Raw genomic sequence first — 16,280 nt, forward strand, 5'->3', positions numbered from 1 at the left:
CTCTTCTTCAGTCTTCAGTTCCATTTTTTTCCCAAGCTGGCGTGGAATGGAAACAAGCCTGGTTTTATCTAGCATCAGTATTATGATGACTCAAATATAAAATAATCTGCATATCAGCACCCCCACCACCTCAGGACATTGTGGTACTGCAGCTAAAACCGCTTTCAAAGTCCAGAAAGAAATGACAAGGGCTGGTTATATCAGAGTGGTGATTGAGGCTTAAACCATTAGAAATAACTGTGAGGGACACGTTTTAAAATGCATGTTATTTGCGCTTTAAGCAATTCATTCAAAATTCTTTGGAAAAGGTTCCCACCCAACAGCAACAGTATCTCTGCCAGTCCAAGGCAAGGAGGGAGGGTGTCTCACAAACCACTGCACCAAATGTCTTGTGTACGCTGCCAGTAGGCCATGGAAGTAAAAATTCCAGAATATTTCTCACATTAATGTAGTACCCAGGATCGGAATACCTAGTGCAGTATCCCTCATCAGTCTTTAGTGCAGTACGTCTACCGGAGTATTTATTTAATGCATCATGACAGTGTATTTGGATCTTTGGCTACAAGTATATTTATGTTACAAATGTAGCCAAAGATGTGAAATAGCTATGCTTGAGTAAAAGTGAAAGGTATTTTACATTAAAGTTACTTAAGTAACCGAGTAAATGTGATCTCGTTATACCCAACTATACCTCTGCAGACCTATTAGCCTAAATAAAAAGTTTAAAAAGGTAATATTTCAAAAGGTAGGAACAGATTTCAACAAAAGTACGGTGAAGCTATAGTGAGTGTTCCAAAGTTGAGGGAAAAAAGAATAGTGAACAATAACACAACTGGACTCTCTCTCTCTCTCAAGAGGTCGAGCCTTCTACGAGTGACACCGTATCCGGTTTACACTCCTCTTCTGTCCTCACACTTTGTTCTTCTTTATTGTCGTTAGTGTGTAAATTATATATCTTAATGACATCTCCGTTATCAACGTCATGCTCCTCCTCCTCCTTGACCACCTCGGAGAAGGGGACCTCCTCCGCGGGCAGCTCTTTGGTCAGTTTGCTGACCACGCTCTCCAGGTACTCCGGCAGACTCTTGAACTTCTCCTTGGCGGGCTGGAAGAAGCCGGGACTCCGTCTGGACAGCAGCCGCAGCGCTCGCCAGCCGAACTCGGTGCTCTGCACGTCCTTGTACGCCTCCTCCACCATGTTGGCGGGGTCGGCCTGCTCGGTGGCGTTCGCAAAGAACGCGTCCAGTGACGGCGCGGACTCGCCGCCGTCCGACCGGCAGGCCTCCCTGTTGTCGTGGTTCGGGTCGCACAGTCTGCTCAGCGTCTCGTTGCCCATGAAGGTCTTCTCGTCCGGCCCTTTCTCCAGGAAGTCCTCTGGAGCCGGTCTTTTCCCGGTGGGCCTCTTGGGTTTTCCGTCTACCGTTGTTCTCTCTTTGACGAAGCTTGGGCATCCGTCGTTCTTCCAAGCGTTCCAGTTCTCCTCAGTTTTCAGGATGTGCTGGACCATGGTGGCAAACCTGTCTCCATCGGGGGGGATTTCTCTCAGCAGCTGGTACACCAGTTTGGTCGTGTCTTCGATCCACGTGTTCTGGTCGTCGCTGAGAACACAGCTGGGACCTTTGAACTTAACCTGGCCCTTGAGGTACTGGAAGAGGATAAGGTACTGCAGGAGAATGTGCCGCCTGAAGTTACTGTCGCTGAGCTGCAGGTGCATCAGCTTCTCACTGGTAAGGAACTTGGCAAAATAGACGCGTTCCCCACCAGATGTCCTCAAGTCCTCCAGCTTCCTCTTAGAGGCCTGCATATCGTCCAGTTTGTAGCTGTTGAATACTGCCAAGATCTCACCTGAGTACTTGAGGAACGTCAGCCACGGGAACTTCTCGTAACACTGCACCGGGTTTCTGAAGTAGTCCTGCAGGCTCCAGAACTTCCTGTAGAAGTTGAAGTCAATCGGAATCGAACATGGTGCAGGTGAATCCTCATCTTCCTCCTCGTCTCTTCCATCCATTCCATCTTGCTTCTCTTTGTGGTTTTGTCCAAGGCTGCGCACTTGCTCGGACCTGTTGTACACCGTGACGTTGTCCAGGTTGAACTGGCTTTGGAAATTGAGGCCCGACTTCTCGGTCAGAGGGAAGAGACGAGCCAGGAAAATCTGGATTCTCCCACAGAACACCGTATTCTGAGACTTGGACAGCCTCCTCAGCAGGTCGTTGCACGTCTTCAACAAGGAGATCTGCCCGTTGATGAAGGAAGTGGAGACGTTCTCCTCGACGAAAGAGAAGATCTTTTCGCATTGCTGGAGAGGCAAGCAGTCCAGTATGTCTCCCAACAGGAGGAACGGAGTCGCAGCAGAGCAGAGGCCTTCCGTGACCGCGTCAATGCTGAGTTTGATGAGAGACAGATAGTCCTCGCAGCTTGCCTTCTGCTCCATAATCTGATCTCCCAGGACTCCCCTCAGCGCTTGATCGAGTGTAGTTTTCCTTTCGGTCTCGTTCCCGGATATCTGCTTGAAATCATTTATCAAAGGCCTGCTATTTCCTTCCGCCAGAGCATTCGTAACAGACGTGGTGAATTTGTTTTTAGCGTCGACAAAATTAAATAGGAGCGGCGACATACTCCCTGCTGAGGGATCCATGGATGTTAATACTTCTGATGTCATTCTGTCATGTCATGGAATGATCCCACTAAAGCACCTGTGCAAACTGAAAGTAAACACACGCTGCAAAGGTGTTTATTGGTGGTGTGATGTCAGAGTTATTTCCGACCTTGCATTGTGATTGGCCGACAGGCATTGCCAATTTTTCCAAATATAGAAACATAGAACTCAGAGTGCAACTTGACGTCTTGACGCCTCACTGGACATTCCTAGGAAGGACCCAAGGCTTACCTGGAGAATCTTCTGCTATTATTTACTGAAATGATTTACTGAAATTCAATTTATATACTATTACGGGGTACTAGCCCATCTGGCTTTCACTCGTGACGTGAAGTGGCAGCCAAGTCTATGGACTTTGTGAGGAGGTGCGATGTCACGAGACCCTGGCACGAGACCTGGGTCACCATATATGGGGCTATCCCGATGTATGGGGATTTTGAAGGATACACTGACTGCATGATTCCATAGTTAACTGTGACCTTTGCGGCAACCATAGTGGTTATCATGAGACTGTCACAATATGATCATATATATTGGCATTCCCATAATTATGGCTTTAATATTGATCACAGTCAAGGATCTCCATATATATGGGCATTCCTTTTTTTTCTTCCTTTTTTTTAATTCACGTTTTCACATACCGGTAGGCCTGTATATATATATATATTTGTTTGTTTGTTTGTTTGTTCAAGTTTTGTTCAAGTTTTCGGGCGTAAAATGTGTGCCAAGCGGGGCTTCGGGCCACAAAAATGGCGTCCAGGTAGAGCCAGACCTTAATTTCCGGCCCTGTTGAGATGTCTGGATTTCAATTACTATGGTCTCCAGTTGATTGTCATTGTTGTATGTCTCCAGCTTGACTTGTTTATGAAGACATGCCTGGTAGAGGTACTTTTTGAAAGCCTTCATTATTTCACCTAGAGCTCCATATATGGAGACGGACATAGGACAGCCTAGAGCTCCATGTATGGAGACAACAGCGATATCCAGCACTGACATCAGACTAGTGTAGAAACACACCTGGCATTGTCATGGTGATACGTACTCAGTTGGCTGGCATCGTCATCATGACACACATCTAGTGAACCATATAGTTACAACCCAAGATTTATGTCCTCAGTGATATCTGGCTTTACAAACCGGATATCGTTGTATTAGAAATTTCTGCATCCCGGTTAAGTTTCCGATCAGACACCACTGCAGCGGGCTCTAACTGGCCTGGGGTCAGACCAGGGGGCTGATGTTGACACGTGATGTCACGATTACCTGGAGGCATGCCTGGGGTGTACGTGTGACGGAAATTGCGACTTCATGACAGAGTGACGGGAATTGTGGGTTATGTGACAAAAAAACGCAAGATTTCATAGTTATCTGCGACCTTCGGTCGCAATAAGGTCTGTGGATCTGTTATACCTTTGATGCAATGAAACGCACTTCACTCTGTATCACTCCACTAAATGGATTTTAGGATCTTAGCTTACGTATGATACGTACATGATTCATGTCAGAATCATACATAAGTATGATTCTGACAATTCTTATGTAGGCCTACTTGATGTATTAACATGTGTGTTCTCATGCTTACTGTAAATCGCTCTGGATTAATAGCGTCTGCTAAATGCCTAAATTGTAAATTGTAAATTGGTGTGACACAGTATATGATCAAGTAGGGTGTTAATTCACGAGAAAAAAACAACACAAAAGGTTAAAGTGTCAATCTGCTACTTTTCTAATTACATTTTGTCCATAGTTTGATTGAATATTATTGAACATTGATAATCATTCATGCTTTAAAATCCAGTGTCTTCGCCTTATATTTGTGTCTTCGTTGTATGAGTTATGTCTTACTCTTAACAGAATCCCTAAAAAAGGAACTCTATAGGATACTGTCTTGTAATTATTTCAATCTTGCAGATCACCTCTGGTTCTACCATACACATATCCGTGACCCTAGAATGACCACAGATGATATAGAGCAGTGGTTCCCAAACTTTTTAATGTCAAGGACCCCCAACTTGACACTTGAAGAGATGAAGAGATATGCCAGGGACCCCCATAAGAGAAGATGTTTAATTTCAAGGACCCCCAGTTTGACATGCAGTTTCACAGTTTGTCTTGATGGCATTTCTATCTCTGGGACCCCAATTTATATTGTAAAATCAATGTTAATTTAACTCTGAGAGTGTACAAAATGGTCAATTTGATTCCATTTTGTACACTCTCAGAGTTACAGATCCATAAGGGTCCATTTGGTTCTAAACTATCATTTAGCTTGGGACCCCCTGGAACTCCCTCAAGGACCCCTGGGACCCCACTTTGGGAACCACTGATATAGAGTGTGAGGGGAGGAAAATGGACACCATCTGCCTCTGTTTACCGACAAATGCTGAGTTCATTCTTCTATGTTTGAAAGAGGAGGCCATTAGATGAAGTATCTCTTTGTTTTGTCAAATGAGGCGAACACGGCAGAGTCCGTCTGCACATACATAGGCCTATACTACATCTGTACACAGTACAGAGAATTTCTATAGTAAAAGTAAGTTTAAAAAAAGGTTTTAGTCATAGGACAAGGTATAAAATAAAGCATTAAACAAAGTAAACATGTTATGTGATAAGTGTATTTAGTTTTTCTGTTTCCACCTCTGGTACTGTAGCAGTGTGGCTATCATTGGAGCATCTGTGCATATCTTGGTTTTGCCAATCAATCAGTCAGTCAAGTCAATCATTTAGGTATGCAAATTAGTTATGTATCGCAGTTAGAATGTCAACAAACACAATAGTGCTTTCTCACTGTTCTCAAAGGGAGACGGAATGGAAGGATAGGCTATATATTTAATAACAATAATAATAATAAGGGAAACATGATGAGAAATGTCTAATGAGCAAAGTAAAATAATATGGAAATGCAATTTATAATTAATATTATTATATATGAATATTACAACCCATATCACACAGGAAAGTGTATTTAAGAAACTAATAATAAAACGATCAGCTTAAATACTAAAATAGATATGATAGACAATAGACATGTATAAATAGGCCAAGCATGTAGGTAAGCGCTGGCTGTGAATAAGGACTGTTTTTATAAAGTGATGCAAAGTGTCATGAATGGCAGACTCATCTTCAAAGTGCTGTCCCATTACTTTCACAACAATTTGGAGCCCTTGCAGCCTCTCACCCTCAGCTGACATCACTAAAGTCAATGAGGTTTCAGGGCTCAGGGCTTGAGGGAGGCAATTGGGATTGGGCCACTGTCTTGTGTATAGCCAGACAACTATATTCCACAATCTCCAAATGCTAGAGAGAGTCTGGAACTACATCTCCCGAAATCCGAGTAAGGAAGCTGCCATTTCCGTTCACGAAAATATATTTAAAAATATCTTTACATTAAAAAAGAATTATTTCCATTTCTTCTAAGCAGCAAGCTATAAAATGCTTATTTGATTTATATTTATTGCGACCAAAGGTCGTTGCGACTATTATATAATATATTAACTATGAAAATGGGTTAACAGTATGCGGTCGGCCCTTCAGGCAACCCCCAATACAAGCCTATACCGAGGTATATACGTCAGCCATTCAGGACACCCCATTGAAAGCGTCCAAGTGTACCGCCACCCCCGGATTTCTGTGGAAATCCATACAATATGGGCAATATACCTACAACACGACGCCGCCACTCTGACCCTGGCGTCTACATGATGATCAAAACACGACGCCACTGGCGTCTACAACATGATGCCACAACTCCGGAGTTGTGACGGCCCCAAAGTTATTTGGCAGCCGGCGAAAACTAGAGTTCTCAATAGGCCCGAAAATTAAGGCCCCGGCCCTATACCGCATGGGACCTCATAAAACCCTGTATATTCAATACCCCGCTGCCACCCTTATAGATCTCCATATAACATGGAGCTGACCTGTTCCATATCTTGATCCGACCTCATCACAACCTGTACACTCAAGATACGCTCCATACATATATGGCCAGGGCACGCGACCTGCAGGCATCTTACTGGAATTAGGATAAATGTGTGTGACTGTAAAGACGAAACAGAAGTGGGGAGGAGGCTCCACATCCACTTCATCACTTATAGGCATATACTCATGATAGAGCTTCCATTGCTCCAGACTGTGTATGACGGAAGGCAACAGTCTGGCAACGCAAGACTATTATAGGGAGACAGACGCATATACAAACACTGTGGTAACGCGCCGACTGCGAATGTGGAATGGTTATTAAAACAAGTCTTGATCTTGACCCTGTTACAGGTTCCATTTGGGTCCATCATTCTGTACACTCTCAGGGTTAAATTCCCGCCGAGGATTTGACACAGTGTTGGTTGATCAGCTGATGTTTGTAGACAGATCGGGGTGGTCGTCAGCATGTGGTGAGGCAGGCAGAACGCCAAAGAGCCGCTTTGTACAACAAAATAGCTGCAAGCTGAAAAAGATTGTATATTTTCAACTTCAAGCATGACTGTGACATCTATACTTAACAGTATCGTTGTTTTTTTCCCCACTGGACCTGATCAGATTAGTCCACTGATGCAAACTCACACTTCCCACTTTCACGCACGCACGCAGACACGAGCGGATGAGCCTGATCTCCAATTTGGTCTTAGTTCCCTGTTTGCTTCAGGGATTTGAACCCACATGTGGTCCCAATTAAGCCAGCTTCCCCATACTCATCTGTTTAAGGAGCTACACGGGCCTACAGTATGTGGAACCAAATTGAAACTATACCATCAAAAAGATTTAAAAATATTTAAAAATGTATCAAACGGGGTCTGTGGCCTTATTATTCATATCAAACTGGGGGTCGTTGGAACTAAAAAAACGTTTGATAATGCACTAAGCGCTTGTTCAGATCATCCATTATCGATGTCTGTTGGATGACTCAACAGTCGGTGTCCTGGGGCTGTCTCCAGTTGGGGTGTGGAAAGTGTGAACTGAATGAGCCTGCATGTCCTCAAATGACATCATTTGTCTCCTCTTGTTAGTTTTAAACATCACGCATAAACGCACGCGCACACACACACACACACACACACACACACACACACACACACACACACACACACACACACAACACACACACACACACACACACACACACACACACACACACACACACACACACACACACACACACACACACACACACACACACGCGTGTGCGCGCACACACACACACACACACACACACACACACACACGTGCGCACTCAAGCACGCGCCTTTAGCTGACTCCTGCAGGAAGAGATATTCTGTAGTGTACTGTACAGAAACTATTAACCGCTTGACCTCTATATAGCATCCCTATTCTGGGGTCAACGTTGGCTGAAAATAGCACGTGGTGAGCTATATAAGTAGCTTATTTTTAGAAGAGATTTAGTGTACAAATTACAGAAATTCACAAAAATAACATATAGTTGTCGTTGAGGGATTTGAACTAAGTATAGAGGGTTTAAGTGGTTAAGTCAATCAGCCAGGGAAGAGCGGGGAGAGTGAATGAGTCCTCTGTCCGACGGTAATGCCTGTGTCCGTCTCAGAATGTCTTCCCCCTGCACACGCTCACAAACACACTCACGCACGCACGCACGCACGCACGCACACACACAGAGGTCTGTCTGTCGACACCCATCACATGATGCAGGGATGCGTGGGAACTACTGTACAAAGCACTCAGATCTTTTTTCCTTTTCTACACCTGCATTGGTCTCCTGTGCGGGTGCGGGTTCATTTTATTTATTTATTATTATTATTATTATTATTATTATTTTTTTTTTACCACTGAGCTAACAGAGCTTGCCTGCTTGCTCGGGGGAGAAATAGATTTATTTTTACCTTTATAGATGTTATACATTATTCCAACCAGTTCCTTTCTGCTCCGGCTGACCAGGGGGAGGCAGTGGGATTACTGCATGTTCTACTGCATGATTACTGCAATTAAACATTCTCCCATGTGAGGGTACCTACCCTAGGGGACATGGGGAGAACATGTGAGGGTATACCTATACCCTAAGGGACATGGGGAGAACATGTGAGGGTACCTACCCTAAGGGACATGGGGAGAACATGTGAGGGTATACCTATACCCTAAGGGACATGGGGAGAACATGTGAGGGTACCTACCCTAAGGGACACGGGGAGAACATGTGAGGGTACCTACCCTAAGGGACACGGGGAGAACATGTGAGGGTACCTACCCTAAGGGACATGGGGAGAACATGTGAGGGTACCTACCCTAAGGGACACGGGGAGAACATGTGAGGGTACCTACGGGGACACGGGGAGAACATGTGAGGGTACCTACCCTAAGGGACACGGGGAGAACATGTGAGGGTACCTACCCTAAGGGACATGGGGAGAACATGTGAGGGTATACCTATACCCTAAGGGACATGGGGAGAACATGTGAGGGTACCTACCCTAAGGGACACGGGGAGAACATGTGAGGGTACCTACCCTAAGGGACACGGGGAGAACATGTGAGGGTACCTACCCTAAGGGACATGGGGAGAACATGTGAGGGTACCTACCCTAAGGGACACGGGGAGAACATGTGAGGGTACCTACGGGGACACGGGGAGAACATGTGAGGGTACCTACCCTAAGGGACACGGGGAGAACATGTGAGGGTACCTACCCTAAGGGACACGGGGAGAACATGTGAGGGTACCTACCCTAAGGGACACGGGGAGAACATGTGAGGGTACCTACCCTAAGGGACATGGGGAGAACATGTGAGGGTACCTACCCTAAGGGACACGGGGAGAACATGTGAGGGTACCTACGGGGACACGGGGAGAACATGCAGCAAACTCCACACAGAAAGGCGCTTTCTGGCCTGGCCTCCCCCTTTCCTGTCTTGTAGGCCATATTGTGAGGTCCCTTTTCGTTCAGTTCCGTTCCCACGTCATGGGCACTACACATTCAATGCATTTTTTCATATATAATACCCTTCTGGACTTTGGGTTAAAAGTTCTATACTCATAATATCCTGCAGTATTTTGTCACAAGCCAGAAATGTATATAACCAAAAAACGAAAATCTTGTGCTGCTGTTGTGCTACATGTACCTAACATCTGAAACAAGTACTGGTGCCTTAGTTTACTCATATGTTAATCTAGATCAGAGGTTTTCAACTGATTATGAACCAGGGACCACCACCCTGACTAAGAATCAAGCTAGGGCCTCCCCCTGGCCAGCCGGGGCGCCTGATGGAGGGGAAAGGAACTGGTTGGAATAACGTGTTCCTTCCACGTGCTACGTCCAACCAGGGAAACTCCCCCCTGTCAGGTGTAAAGGAGCAACTTGGACACTCAGGCATGAAGGAAGCATGAGTTCAAGTCCGTTGCTCTCCCCTTGTCCCCCATATATGGGGACTAGGTTGGTGGAGGGTGTGTAGATCCCAGGATCACATTAGATGATTGACACAGGGGTGAAAAATGGGTTACAAAATCGTGGGATAAAAAATATATTAAAAAAAAAGAAGAATCAAGCTAGGGACCACTGTTGTGTTGGCAGGGTATATGGGCTAAGCTTAGCGCTTTCATAACACTTGCTAATGCTATGCAATATATATACGTACCACTGTTTCTTAAGATGGTCCACGGACTACTAGTGGTCCATGGCATAATAGGCCTGCAGGTGGTCCATGGGAAAATGTTTTAAAATATAAATAAAATGTCTTTGTTATATGTATTATATGTTTAAATAATACAGTATTTCAAAAGTCCATCAAATGTAAGAAAATATTTGAATCGATAGCTAATAAAAAGATTGAAATTAAACATCAAATGTAAGAAAATATTTGAATTGATAGCTAATAAAAAGATTAAAATGAAATCATGTTAAGGGCTTGATTTAATTCATTACACGATACTACGTGCAACAAATTGTATCAAGCCAAGGCATTATTTAACTGAAATATACCAGTGGTCCAGAGCCAAAAGATATATCTTTTGAGAACCACTGATCTATTCCTATCCCACGGTTACACTTCTCTTACTTTATCCATCCTCCCATTAAACTCAGGTTAACTGATACAGTAGGCTACTGATATAGAGCAGACAAATGGGCACATTTCCTAATAATGATGACTCAATCAGGTAAGCTGGTAGACTGCACCCTTCTTGTGAACTCCCTTTTCTGTGGAATTTCTTAACCTCAGACTTCCCAGTAACTGATAACATTTATATCAATAAAGGCAAAAACGCCCCAAAAGGAATATCTTAAAAAAAGGCCCTTTCTCCAACCCCACCTATATGGGCCCTGATGACACAGAGGAGAGAACACGCCCCCTGCAGCACCCCCAGCGTAACTGATTGATTATATTGACTATACAAGACATTATAAGATGGAAAAAGGTGAAGGGAATGCATATACATCCCTACCTTGTCATACAATAAATGGAAAACAGGAGATCTAAAAGCTTGTTTATCTGCTATTTTCCCTATATATTTTAGAATCTTTCGAATATGTTGACATTTGGACATTTCCGCCTATAATGACGCAATATATGGACACAATATGGTGGTCACTGCAGGTCAGGGTTAACCCATTTTGGGCGGGAACCCCTTTTGGTGTTAGCATTATGCTGTGCTTTAGCTATTGAAAAATAGCAGATCTACAACAAGCTCATAGAACGCCACAGAGTGGCGCGCTACGAGCTTGTAGGTCTGCTATTTTTGAAAAATCGAAGAACGACTGACAGAAAACTGTCTTTTATAGCTCTTTGAATTACAGACTCAATTTGCGAAAATAGGGACAGTGTCATGAGAACGTTTACACACAAACTTCATGTTGGGCTAAAACTAACTACACTTATAAGTGACTTCAAAAGCAACTGGGTGAGAAGAACATGGATGGGAACGGTATCTTAGCCCCAGGCCAATCCAATAGACAATAAGTTGAAGGTAAACTCAAACCTCCTGTACTGTATTTGTGGGTCATTTGCTGTTCTAGCTAACACTCAGGGTTTTGCAACTGGTCCGTGGACCACTGTTCCGTGGGCGTATTGCATAATGGTACCAGATCATTCAATTGCCTAATAGGAAAGTTATTTTTTTTCTTTATTTTGGAGAAACTTTCAATTCTTAATTTTCAATTCCAAAAGTACTTCACCCATTTTCAACCTGTCTTCATATAACAGATCCTCACTGATGATAATTTGGTAACCATTTCTGTCTACTCTACTATTGTGTCTCAGAGGGCTGTGGACAGTTCAGAAACTCACCTTCCAGTGACATCATCAATGGAGAATCCAAAGCAAATACTGTCACTGTACTTGAAAAGCATCGGCAGAATCCGCCGGCATAGGCAGAATTAAAACTCGGTGTGACTGCACCTTAACTAATTTAGCTGTGGACCCCCCTCCCCCTCCTCATTGTAGTATAGAGCGTCGCAGTCCCGCCCCCTACCAAAGCCGCGGACAAAGCCAACTCTTGTCGTGACAAACAAACAAACACAATTTTTTGGGCCGAACAAATAATCAGAAAGAAGAAAAAAAACGGCAGGTTACAAAACGTTTTGTTTTTCTTCTTTGTAATTATTTGTTTGGTCATGAGTTGTCACGACTCGAGTTGGCTTTGTCCGCGACATAACCGTCTTTAAATAAATACCTTTTGAAATGTCTATATGGGAAAAAATGCACTGGGAATCATTTCCTGGGCCTGGCGTCGTCATGAAAGGGGGCGGGACTGCGACGCTCTATAGCCTGCAGTCCTCTCTGTGACCTGCTACCAGGATGTCACACAGTGTGACCTTATCTAGACTCAACTTTTACTGACAGTAAACAGAGAGAGGAGAGGACAGAGAAAGTCTGTAGTGTTAATGATAAGATAATGCATTATGTCCGCAAGGCTGCCAGGCCGCGAGGGGGCAATTATGTTTTCGCCCCTGTGTGTGTGTGTGTGTGTGTGACTGTGTGTGTGTGTATGTGTGTGTGAGTGTGTGTGTGTGTGTGTGTGTGTGTGTGTGTGTGTGTGTGTGTGTGTGTGTGTGTGTGTGTGTGTGTGTGTGTGTGTGTGTGTGTGTGTGTATTAGATCATCTTGGACACCGCTGGAGTGATCAGCTTCGAACATGCGAGATAAGCATTGGCACCTATTTTTATATATATTGTAAGAGCCATACGGTGACTACTGATTTAAGTGATTTTAATGGTGTGTGTATATGTATGTATTGATGACATCACAGCAGGGCATGGGCGAGGCCAGGGTTGCCATGGTTACCCAGGGTATTTAAGCCTGGTCCCTGATTGAGCACAGGTGTTGCTGATTGGCAGAGGCACACAGTTTTCAACTGTGCTCTTGGAGCTGTGGTCTGAGTATGTGTATTGTGTAGCGTTTGACCGTTTATTTATTGTATTTATTGTGCTGAAGTATAGGACAACGGCGTAAATAAATATATTGTATTAACTCAACAACGGACAACGTTTTGACTTCAGTTCATTTGATCACACGTCTGAACAACCTCCTTGCCATCAGTTAACCAGTGTTCAAGCATAGGGCTTGGACACTACATAAGTTGAAAACTGCCTCGAAGATTTGTATTGGGAAGCAAATCTAACCAGCGGGGCTCGTTCGGACCGTACGGACCATGGTGTGGTGTGTGTCGGGGCAGTGTGACTGGTGAGACGACGGACACGCAAGGCTGGATGTGATCGTTGCAACCCGGAGCCGGAGCTATTGGGGCTCCTACCGGGAACATCAGCAGCGAATTTCTGCATCTGCTGTAACTGGAGGTGATCGATTGCCACCCGGTCAGAGCTATAGGAGCGATTACCGACGTGGACATCGGCACTTAAACAGCAGACATGAAGCAGAAATCATCAGGATTGGACCGGACCGCACGGCGGAGTGTGCGCATTGCGTGGTGGTATGTTCAGCGTCACACGGTCACAGTGCCAGCAGCCCGACACAGATTCACATCACCACAAGTTTCAGAACAAGGCTATCCTACTGATTCTTATTTCCATACACAACTCCTGCATCGTACCTGTTTGCATTGTAGCATACGTGTGGGCATATGTGCACTGAAGCAGCAATGGGGGAAAGGGGCACCGAGAGACGTTGGACTTTCTATAGGGGAAAGGCCCACATGTATTTTCGGTTGCCTGTGCATAGGGCACCACAACCAGAACTGTAACGGGTGCTTACTGTTCACACCGACACTACACAGCACTGCAACACGCAGGAAAGGAAAGACATGAGGAGCCTTGAAATTATGAACTGCCAAATTAAACTCTTGACAGTTTTTCCAGACAGAACTTTCATTGGTACAGCAGTCACCATGTAGCCATACAGGGGCTGGCATGCAGGGGCTGGCTGCTATGCTGTTTTGCACAAAAACAAGTTGGAACACCAAGGACTTGAACTAAAATATGCCTTAATTATGTGAAGCCATTACACTATGCTACCAATGAAATAAATTTAAATTGGATTTTGAACAATGACACCTGAGTTAAATGTGTTTTTGTATGTGTTTATGTATTTTGAATTTGTTTGTTTTTTCTTTATGGCTCTTTGTACATTTGTTTTAATAATTGCACTGTCATTTTCTGCCATAAGCAATTAAGGGGCTGGTGTAAGAGCCATACGGTGACTACTGATTTAAGTGATTTTAATGGTGTGTGTATATGTATGTATTGATGACATCACAGCAGGGCATGGGCGAGGCCAGGGTTGCCATGGTTACCCAGGGTATTTAAGCCTGGTCCCTGATTGAGCACAGGTGTTGCTGATTGGCAGAGGCACACAGTTTTCAACTGTGCTCTTGGAGCTGTGGTCTGAGTATGTGTATTGTGTAGCGTTTGACCGTTTATTTATTGTATTTATTGTGCTGAAGTATAGGACAACGGCGTAAATAAATATATTGTATTAACTCAACAACGGACAACGTTTTGACTTCAGTTCATTTGATCACACGTCTGAACAACCTCCTTGCCATCAGTTAACCAGTGTCCAAGCATAGGGCTTGGACACTACATATATTATAGCTATTTTTATATAGCATTGCTGGGATGCTCCCTGGCTATATTTGTTCCATGATGGAACTGAACAATAGCACCTATCACACCGGCTCTAGTGATTTCTTAAGGCTCAAGACAGCTTTTTTGGTCAATGGCCCAGCAACTTGGTGGAATGAACTCCAAAACTCTTTCAAACTGAGCTCCCTGCCATCCTTCGGTCAGTTCAATAAAGGAATGCTCCAGAAGCCCATGCGGTGGCGTAACCGTCTGGGCACCCGACTGGTAATCCAGTCGCAGTGTGCCGCGGGTTCGACTCCCGAGCCCGACACGGCCTTTACTGCATGTCTTCCCCCATCTCTCTCCCGTTTCCTGTCAGCCTACTGTCTGTCCCTTCAAAAAAAAAAACAATAAAAGCGTAAGCCGCAAAAATAAATCAAAAAGAAAGAAAAAGGAATGCTCCAGAACATTTTTCACCATGATTGCTCAACTGTATTCCATAAATAAAGGTGATGATGATCAGAGCCGAAGAGTTTTGATCAATCCTCAAGGGGGCCCGTCCGTTCCCCCCCCCCGCAGCCCCGCCTCCCCGCACCCCCCCCCCCCCCCCCCCCCCCCCCCCCCGCCGCAGCGCGGAAAAAAATAAGTTGTTTTCGCTGGTACTTTTAAAGCAGCTTCTATAGGCCAATGTCCAAGCCAAGGTGAGGACTTTCAGGACTATATTATTATTATTATGAGAGAGAGAGAGAGAGAGGGAGAGAGGGAGATATAGAGAGATACGGAGGGAGAGAGAGAGAGAGAGAGAGAGAGAGAGAGAGAGATCATAGGCGGCGGGTGCGTTTTACCTTTGGGTAGGCTACAGAATTGCGTTGGGGGGGATTGTCGCGGCCGAGCGAAGCGAGGCCGCCGCCGCGGATTTATTTATTTATTTATTTCCCAAATGGTCTAAAAATGAGTTCTTTAGCATACTTTTACCAATGAATTAGCCTATACACAGACAGCGACTGATCAGCCTATTTTGGACGATATGGGTCTTTTCTCGAGTCAGTGTGTAGTCTCACTAGTCTGTGGTTAGGTCTCTTACTCTCTTTGGTGAATTCTTGATCAGTGTTATGGGCGCGTTCGGAAATAGCGCACTGAGCCCACTGTGCAATGCAAACTAATAGGCGAGTGTGCTCCGGTGTGGTATTTCCGAACGCGCCCTTTATGTCACGCCTCAAGAACAACTACAAAAGAAACCCGATTAGCACTTTTTAACACCTCTTGGACGGCCGGTGTCTCTCAAGACAGACTGTTGCCTGAGGAACAACAGGGGAGGCGCTGTTTTCCCGAATATTTGACGATGGGATTCTCAGATTGCCGGCGGAGAGGTCCAAAATGTTCGGAATTCCCAGAAAATATGTAATGTAAATGTAAAATGTCCACGAAAATCTTCATGGGGACCGAAAGGGGCCCTAGGATTCTTCATGGGGGCCATGGCCCCGTGGCCCCCACAGACTCTACGTCGCTGGGGGCATCTAAAGAAGTCAAGAGACTAAAGTGATTTCACTTGCACCCATAAGGGGTACGTCACAAAAGTTACAAATCACTGTCAGGGTTACGAAAAACATCATTTATTTTTTCACCAAACTAAGCACACAATTTATTGGTCTT

The 16,280-nt window shown here is 44.7% G+C and overlaps 1 protein-coding gene across 1 annotated transcript; it reads right to left on the minus strand.

Moving 5' to 3' along the window:
- Positions 1-850: 850 nt before the first annotated feature.
- On the minus strand, positions 851-2,614 carry LOC310858283 (THO complex subunit 1-like; the record flags this gene model as incomplete). The annotated part of the gene is made up of 1 exon (XM_083764389.1): positions 851-2,614. The coding sequence occupies one exon, from the start codon at positions 2,612-2,614 to the stop codon at positions 851-853; it is 1,764 nt and encodes a 587-aa protein (XP_083620515.1).
- Between the last annotated feature and the right edge of the window lie 13,666 nt (positions 2,615-16,280).

Source organism: Protomyctophum parallelum (genome assembly GCF_964188405.1).
Source record: "Protomyctophum parallelum genome assembly, chromosome: 5".
Lineage (NCBI taxonomy): Eukaryota > Metazoa > Chordata > Actinopteri > Myctophiformes > Myctophidae > Protomyctophum > Protomyctophum parallelum.